Source organism: Pygocentrus nattereri, chromosome 26 (assembly GCF_015220715.1).
Source record: "Pygocentrus nattereri isolate fPygNat1 chromosome 26, fPygNat1.pri, whole genome shotgun sequence".
Taxonomy (NCBI): Eukaryota; Metazoa; Chordata; class Actinopteri; order Characiformes; family Serrasalmidae; genus Pygocentrus; species Pygocentrus nattereri.
The window spans coordinates 16,629,371-16,638,981 of NC_051236.1; the positions used below are offsets into that span (position 1 = coordinate 16,629,371).

A 9,611-nucleotide genomic window follows, 5' to 3' on the forward strand; every position below is an offset into this window, starting at 1 on the left:
ATAAGTGTGGTTAATAGTAACTGTCCTTATATTTACAATAACATCATAGTGACACACAAAGATGGTTAGCAAAGTTATTTATCCACGTCCAAAGACTCTAAAACATTACTAGCATTTTGGCACAAAATAAGCCTGGCACATATACACACTTTGAGCACTGGATAATGTGCAAATGCACAGAGAAATAGTCTAAAATGTCTGTTTTACACTGCAAAATGATTTGTATTGTTTTTTTTAACACTAGCTGGGAGAGGTTCTCATGTGACATTAATCTGGTGTATTTACATTTGTGGTTTATTTTAACCTCTCCTCGGTTTTAGGCTGTTTGTTACTTGTCTCTGCTACTCATATATGTAGTTGACGTACGTGTGTGTGTGTGTGTGTGTGTGTGTGTGTGTTTGTCCTTATACCTTTAACGCGAATGGGCGGGGCTTAACTGCTTTGAGGGTTGTTTTCTGTGGCAACAGAAACAATGAATTCAGTTCGGGCCGAGTGATCAGTTTCATGCCCATATAAGGACTGTGTGGACTCAGGAGTGCATTATGCGTTTTTAAACTTTAACAATATTTACATGCTACGTCACACTGTCATTTAAAAACGTAGGGAAGACTTGAGTTTTCCTTGATATGGGCCTTTAAGTAGGTTAAGTTCGAGGCCATTTTGTTGTCCTCCTCTTGGTCCCTGGCTTCACTGCTCTTCTGCCTGGCTGAGCGGTTGCTGATGCAGCAGGAAGGGAAGGGTTTGGTGCTGGTGTGTTCATGCGTCGTCGGAGTCTAACAATTCGGGGACAAAAACATCTGCCTGACAGTGATAAGGTAAAACGATGATAAGTTATCACATGAAAACAAATCCCCCGAATTAACAGCTGGCGTTGCGTATTTTCGCAATATCAACCACTTACTGCTGGAGGGCATCATCATTAGCTGGCTTAGCTAGCCTAACTATCTGCTAACGTTATTTTTCAAGTTCTGTCAGTTAGTTACGTCTATTTAGCGTTAGGTTGTAATTTTGTTGGTAGTTTTACGCAGTAGTTATAACGTTAGTTTTGGTGACATGGTAAACGGTTTATCAACCTCACAACAATGGCTTGGCAGGTACGTTGTAGTTAGAATAGCTAGCCTAGCTAACTTGGCTTTAATCGAAATTGAAGTTAAATTATAGCTATATTAACATAGCTCTCCAGCTAAACACACCAGCAGCGACTTTATTAGTCAGGTACGGTTATTCTGTGAAATACCAACCAAATGTTTTTATTTGCCAGCTGTCGCAACTGTAGTTAGCTAACCTAGCTAAGCTAGCTGTTACATTGACCCCCTAACTTAAGGTAGCTAACGCTAGGTTTGCTAGTTGGTGTAAACAAATAATGTTAGCTTCAGCACGTATGAAGGGCACTTCAGCCAAAAATGAAACATGTAACCATCACTACATCTGTTATTAATATCTCTTATAATGGTGGCACAGTTGTCTCGAGAGTGAGATATTCCCATTTAAAGACTAGGAAGTCCCTTTCTGATGATGTGTCTTGAAGGAGTTTTGGGCTTACGCCTGAGGCCGACCTGTTAGAATTTTTCAGCTAGTTGTTCAATGAAGGACGAAGCCTGACAGTAACGTTACTGCTTGCAATGCGAATATTATGTTCGTAGCCTCAATATCGGTGCACTTGCAGTCAGCATTTCTTTGTGGCTCTTGTGGCGATTCCCAAAGGTTTTACGACATGTATGTGTTATGCATGCTGGGTATTGTAGTGAGAGGACATTGGGTCTTATTCACCAACTCGTTGTTGGGAAGAAATTTCTTCTAAAAACCCGCTTATGCAGTTTTTATGAAGATTCTGACATTGACCAATGTTTTCTTATTTGCCATTTGTTCATAGGTAAGAACAGAATCTAGACACACTCAAGAGCACAAAGGTGCAAACAATTTTTCGGCTTCATAACGTTATGAATCTGACATACTTTTTCTTAGGTCCTTTCTCAAGAGTGAATTTAAGAAAAAGCTTAGAAAGATATTGGTGAGTGTGGCCCATGGATGTACAAAAACACAAAAAGGATACAAAAAATGTGAATTCTGTTAGAATAATGAGGCTGAGGAATACAGTGCTGCACTAGAGAGCATCACATGACAAATAACATTTAACATTTGTTTTAGGTCAGAATGCCTTTAACTGGCAGTGCCTGTGGCACAGTGTGTTGCTCAGTAAACCAGATTTAAGGCCTTTGGCTTGCATCAGCTGAACTGGTCTTGTGCATCTTTAGGATAGCTGTCTGTCTAACCTGAGTCTTCTGTACAAGACTGTAATTATGAAATATAGCTGAACGTAGTTATTCTTGGTTCTGCACACTAAAATTGAGTTTATGTGTCATAGGTTGATTGAGTTTGTCTTGTCAGCACCACTCCAGCAAACCATGGCTGAACCTGAACTTCTTTTGGACTCCAATATTCGCCTGTGGGTCGTCTTGCCCATTGTGTTCATCACCTTCCTTGTTGGAGTAATTCGACATTATGTCTCAATTCTACTGCAAAGTGACAAGAAACTCACACTAGAACAGGTTTCTGACAGGTAACTCAATCATTAGGCTCAGCTTCTTTGTTAATCTAGTATTGTCAGGAAGCTACATAAGATGATTCACAAAGAAAGTGAAGAATGATCACCTACTTGTTACTGATTTCCTCTACTCAGGCTGTTCTTAGACAGGGTGCTAGTCTTAGTCTAAAACTTGTCCTCTTGGGCCCATAAAATTTCCCAGAGCTTCCAGCTCATCTTGAACCAAGCCAATAAAAACACTAAATCTGGACCGGCCAGGGGGCCCTGAGGACTTGTTTGAGAACCACTTTTAGACTGACCACAAGGACTGTGAGCATTACCAGTAGAATAAACAAATGGTCATTCCTTTCACGAGTTAGAAAAGTAATCTGACCATTGACCATTTTATTCATTAATTGTAGGTGTTTACAGACAAGTAGGATGCTGTGATAATCCATTCTTCTTTCTTGATCGGTGGATCAGAAGCAGCCAGTTTGAAGCTGCTTGACCCAGATCAGAAAGTGACCAAATAACTTAATTGGTAATGCTCTAGGGCAGTGACCGCTTCAGTATTTCCACTCTTCCACTAACTGCTGAGCTTAAGTGTACACCAGTGAACACCAGTCTCTGCAGTTCTGTGACCTTCTAGGAGTAGAAATAACCTGCTGTGTGATTATGGCTCAGTAAAACCTAAGGAAGTTTAAATGTAGTTATGGTTATTTCTTGTTTTGCCCCTTATCCAAGTCTGTAAGTTAAGTCATTGTGTGTTCTGTTCAATATACAGCCAGGTTCTCATCAGGAGCAGAATATTAAGGGAAAATGGAAAATACATCCCCAAACAGGTGTGCTCATTATTTTATAATTTTGTTAGATTCAGTCCTGAATCATTTTTCAGATAACTTAACTTAATGATTTGTGATTTCAGTGCCATTCTGCCCTTTGAGTGTTCATTTTGTTCAATAGTCCTTCTTAATGAGGAAATTCTACTTCAATAACCAAGACGATGGATTCTTTAAGAAGACAAAAAGAAAGGTGGTTCCTCCTTCCCCAATGACTGGTAAGCACTGTTATTTTATGCAATTCATTACTTACCATCCATCTTATATTTTAGTTTTTGTGGGATTCACATACCTACGATTGGTCTGTAGTAGTTTTGAAGAGCTCTGTGTTTTAATCTGTATGTTTATCAATCCAGACCCCAGTATGTTGACGGATATGATGAAAGGCAATGTGACAAATGTCCTTCCCATGATCCTTATTGGTGGCTGGATCAACTGGACCTTTTCTGGGTTTGTCACAAGTAAGGGATTTTTGGCTTTGTACTTAAAAGTATATTCTTACTAAGAAAAATAGCAGGATACAGGGTGGTGGCCATTTGTTGGAAGAGAAGTTTGATAAAACCATGTAATAAGTTGTACAAAAATTTTACATGGATAGTTTTTATCAGTTGATTTAGGTTTTTCAATTGGTTTTTGAGCTGTATTAAATTGAAAACAATACAGAAACAGTGTTTTATAATTTATCTTATTTGTTTTTAGGAAATATATGCTGATTCCAAATTTGATACCTGCAACACATTCCAAAAAAGTTGAGACAGGAGCATGTATACCATAGTGTTATACTGTTATCACCTTTCCTTTTAGCAACATTTAGGCTAATAAATGTTTGGGGACTGAAGACACAAACTGATCCACTTTTGAAAGCTTAATTTTATATTCTTCAGTGGCTGTTTACATGCAAAGATATTTTTCAATCTGATTGAATACATTTTGATTATACATCGAGAATGAGTTGTTATGTGCAAACTCTATTCAACAATCAGATGGAAAATCTCCAATTACATTCTCACTACAGGATCAGATCCAAAATGATGTGCATAGTGTAAATATTACCATGATGTTCAGTCAGAATGAGAAGTTTTCAGTTTGTGTACTTGTGTTTTAATTGCTTTAAAATGATTTAAAATATTATGACTCGTCCTCTCTGTGTGGAGTTTGCATGTTCTCCCTGTGTCTGCGTGGGTTTCCTCCGGGTTCTCCGGTTTCCTCCCACAGTCCAAAGACATGCAGTCAGGCCAATTGGACATGCTAAATTGCCCCTAGGTGTGAGTGTGTGAGTGGCTGTTTCTGTCTGTCTGCCCTGCGATGGACTGGCGACCTGTCCAGGGTGTATCCTGCCTTCCGCCCGAAGACTGCTGGGATAGGCTCCAGCATCCCCCCGCGACCCTGACGGAGAAGCGGCTTAGAAAATGGATGGATGGATGGATGGATATTATGACTCAGAAAACGTACTTCACATGTATTAAGGAAGTGGCGAGAGGAAGGCATCATGTTCTGAGACACACAAGCTGGATGTCAGTCCCGCTGCAGTATTTTAAAGCTTAAAGCATAAACTTTGTCTCCTCTGCAGTCCAGTTTCTGCTCCATGCCATCTTGAACGTTCTGAACTTTTTCTAGGACACGAACGCATATGTGCAGAATGTACTTGCACATTCAGATTGGGGTTGTAATCAGATGCAGGTGCTTACATGGCTATTATTCTTCTATTTAATGGATTATTTACAGGATTGCCCACCTCATTCAATCAGATTCCTAATGGCCTCAATTGCACTTATCTATTCTGATTGAGGTGTATACATGGACGTATTCTATTCTGATTAATGGATTATTAGGCTGCATGTAAACATGGCTACTGATAAGTTTTCAGCTGTGCATCCACACAGGGAAAGCCCATGCTGTGATATCAATCACAATGTTCATAGTCCCTATCTCAACTTTTTGAAATGTGCTGCAGGCATCTGTTTGGGAATAAAAGTATATTTACTAAAGTCAATACAGTATAATTAAAATGTAGATCAAATTGGTTTAAGAATCATTGCTTTCTGTGTTATTTGCATTTTATGTACTGTCCCACCTTTTTTTGAATCGGGTTTGTATGTTTGATATATTACTAACGTAGTAAATGTTCTCTTCTCAGCAAAGGTACCGTTCCCTCTAACACTCCGTTTCAAGCCTATGTTGCAGCAAGGTATTGAGTTGCTCTCACTTGATGCATCTTGGTAAGTGGATTCCAACAAGCATTATGTACAAACACATACTGTACTTCATGAATAGTGTGCACATAACTTGTATTGTTTTTTTGTTGCCTGTAAAATATTTACTATGTGTCAACAAAACCATCATAACATAAGCAAATATCATATTCATATTAAAATTAAAAAAATATATATTTCAGGTATAATAAACATGTTATCCAGTGAGACTATGTCATGAGTGTTCTTGCTGCTTATATTTACAGGGTAAGCTCAGCATCTTGGTACTTCCTCAATGTTTTTGGATTAAGAAGCATGTATTCTTTGATTCTTGGACAAGATAATGGTAAGAATGTAAGATGCTTTGCTTTTGGTAATGTAAGATGAAGCTAGTTTTCAACCTGATATTGATGTAGTTATAGACGACTAAAACAAAATTCTGGTCAATGTAATAAATTCCTAGTAAATGTAATAATGTTTGTGTCAACTTCTGTTTGTGGTTTGAGCGCACATCATCTGAAATGTGATGTTATTAACTGTAATGATGTTGCTGTGACAGGTGCAGATCAGTCTCGAATCATGCAGGACCAAATGAGTGGCGCTGCCATGGCAATGCCTGCAGACACAAACAAAGCATTCAAGGTAATAGAAAATGAGCTTATGTCATATAAATGATTTCTTGAGCAGCACATCATGAACACAGAAAACTTCTTACAGTACACCTTTGCTTTCAGTTGGTTTTAGATGATGACTAAACATTAGTCTAAAATTTGCTCATTAATCACTAGAAGGGGTGAGTAAAGGCCACTTATCCAACAAACACCAGCATACACAAACGTTGGGGTAGCGTGCTGTGCTTTTGGTTCTGCGCCATGATGATTGAGTCGGCCTGCCAAAAAGACAACAAAAAGACAACCCACTGAGACAACATATTTTTATATATAACTTATTAATTTCTTGTTTTTTTAAATGATCAAGAAGAATAGTTGTAGGAACAAAATAGTGTTATTACATACAATTTTAAAACCTATGTACTTTCTTTAGTTGTATATTGTTTTGGGCTATATGGCAAAAATATGACACTATGCTTTCATCATACAAAAAAGAACCAGCTGTCCCCAATTAAAACTTTCGATTCAGTGATCTGAATTTAACTTTTCACTGCCTGTGCTGCGCTGAATCCAGCCAAACAAAACTAACAGTGCTCTCTTTGTAATTAGACATGGAGGTGCTAGAAAAGCATATTGTAATGCATTTTATCACGATAAATATTCTCATATTGCCCAGACCTTATTCAGCCTGCTGTAAAGATTGCATCTAAATCGTTATTGTAAAACTATGATAAAACAGCGTCTCGGACATCAGCCAGCATATTCCTAAACAGTTTCATATCATTACTTTCTGTGATGTAGCTTGTAGAGGCACTGAACAGTTTGTCTGGTTCCTGTCACCACCACCGTGAACAAATCTGTTTCGGGAGGTTTCTCTAGATTGGAGCATCTCAAATTAAACCACTCTGAATGACTTGCATCTGAATGATTTACTTATACAGATACTTTTTAAAAAACGTTCCCTTTAGTGCTTCCAATAGACCACAGGTTCCCAATCCTGGTCCTGAAATCCCCCGCCTTTTCGGCTCCCAACACCTCCACCTCAAGTCATGAAGGGGTTGTTGATGAGCTTATTAGTTGGATCAGGTGTGATGGGAGCATAGGAAACACTAAGGACAGGATTGGGAACGACTGCAGTAGACTGTTTGTTCATTAACTATTGCTCTTCATCAGGCGGAGTGGGAGGCACTAGAGTTGACGGACCACCAGTGGGCACTAGAGAGCGTGGAAGAGGACCTGATGAGCAAGGACTTGGACCTGTCTGGCATGTTCAGCAAAGATTTGCCAACAGGCATTTTCTAAGTGCCTGCTACCCTAAGGAGAGGCATTAAAGGCCGTCACCCATAATCTAATTGTAATTAAATTGTGTGGACTGGTTTTTGAACTGATGGGACCCATGCTGGTATCTCTAGAGGATCTTGCATAAACCTCACTGCAACATATCACATGCATGCACTGTTCTGTTTAATTTTTTCCTCATTACCCCAGAGTTTTTGTATTGTAGACATAGTTTAGGATTAATGAAATTAAGCTTAACTTTATAACTCACTTTCTTTGGTTGCAACCTGTAATAGTCAAAAATACAGCAGCACTGCAGGAGTAGGCCACGGGTGGAATGTTCTGATGAAGCTATTTTCATTTGTTAACCCATATCTGTTTTGCATCTGTTAAAGCATGTTTGGTTGAGGTAAAGGCAAGCTTAACATGAAAATCAAGCAATTCAGTTTACGGTAGTGTTACAGCCAGTTCTATTCATAAAAAGAAAAAAACATTCCCTCATTATAATTGTCTTTTTTTTTTTAATGCATCCCAGTGGGCATAATTTTATTGGACTAGGGGATTAATGGGACCATATGTTTAACAAATGAATAATTGGATAGATTTTTAAAAGTGGACCAATCCAAGACAAGTGGAGTTCGGTCATATGGATCTAACAGTTTACTATTATTAGAGCTTTCCTCTACATATGGTAGCTTGGTGTGGTCCTCCTGTGTCATCGATTCCCATTTATTAACTACATATATTTCTTTTTAAGTAACACAGAGTCTCTTCTTACTGTTTCTTGACACTCCTCATGATTCATTGTTGTGCTTAGTTTTGTATTATTTATTTAATTTGTTTTGTAACATTTGTTTTGTAAAGTGAAATTTGACGCCATCATGCACTTGCAGGAAGTGTTCGTTCATAATAGAACTTGTTTTTATCAGAACTGTGTTTTTGTGCCTTTTTACTGTCAGCTGTACAGCACACGATGTATGCCTTTTTTGTTCATTCTCTACCGTGGAGAGGGTTCAGCGAGCAGACCAATAGGAAGCATGTTGTGGGCTCCATTTTGCGTGGTCATTTGTGTAGAGATTAACTCTACACTGGACAGAGACGGTACATGTCGTAGCACAAGGCATGATCTCAGGCGCAGTGCATTAGCGAGAGAAATGAATTCTCTACTAACGTTCCGCTAACAGAAATGTTCCGTTGTCATGGTGATGGCTCTGCTCGCGGAGTTCTTGCGTCCCTAAACGATGTGGTTCACATGGGGGTCAGCAAGAAAGAATATTCAAAGAGATCCACCTAGCTATGTACCAGAAAGGTCTATTGTGGTTACTGCATGTATTTAAATAGCACTTTATTTTATTATATGAGCACTGGTTGATCTATTTATACGAAAACTCTCGTTTGAAGCGACCATCTATGTCAACACTGCTTCATGCAATGATTCGTTAAAGTTAGATCTCGGTTGTATGTCATGAATATACACCGATCAGCCATAACCTTAACACCACCTCTTTGTTTCTATACTCATTGACCACTTTATCAGTTCCACTTACCATGTGAGCACGTTGTAGTTCTACCATGACAGACTGTACTACATCTGCTTTGCATACTTTGTTAGCCCCCTTTTATCCCCATTTTTCCGTGGTCAGTACTCTCATTGGACCAATACATAGCAGATATTACTTAGGTGGTGGATCAGTCTCAGCACTGCACTGTCATGTTGGTGGTGTGTTAATGTGTGTTGCGCTGGTCTGAGTGGATCAGACACAGCAGTGCTGCTGAGGTTTTTAAAGACGTCAGTGTCACTGCTGGACTGAGTATAGTCCACCAACTATAAACATTTAGCCAACAGCGTCCTGATGAAGGACTATGACCAACACAAACTGTGCAGCAACAGATGTGCTCTGACTTTACATCTACAAAGTGGACCAGCAAGGTAGGTGCGTCTGACAGAGTGGACAGTAAGTGGAGATGGTGCTGTGCCTGATCCACTCGTGCCAGCGCAACACACACTAACACACCACCATCATCACGTGTCACTTCAGTGATGGGAATGATACATCACCCAAATAATACCCTGCTCTGTGGTGGTCATATAGGGGTCCTGACTATTGCAGAACAAAATAAACGTTCTAACAAAGGATCCAGAGAAACAGATGGACTGCAGTCTACT

General features: G+C 39.2%; 1 protein-coding gene across 1 annotated transcript; it reads left to right on the forward strand.

Moving 5' to 3' along the window:
- The first annotated feature begins 458 nt into the window (after nucleotides 1–458).
- Nucleotides 459–8,375, forward strand: emc3 (ER membrane protein complex subunit 3). Its single transcript, XM_017712659.2, has 9 exons — nucleotides 459–815; nucleotides 2,366–2,560; nucleotides 3,309–3,366; nucleotides 3,488–3,581; nucleotides 3,720–3,824; nucleotides 5,501–5,582; nucleotides 5,822–5,901; nucleotides 6,115–6,197; nucleotides 7,340–8,375. Exons 2-9 carry the CDS (start codon nucleotides 2,406–2,408, stop codon nucleotides 7,466–7,468), a joined length of 786 nt encoding a protein of 261 aa, XP_017568148.1. The 5' UTR covers nucleotides 459–815; nucleotides 2,366–2,405; the 3' UTR covers nucleotides 7,469–8,375.
- Nucleotides 8,376–9,611: the final 1,236 nt, after the last annotated feature.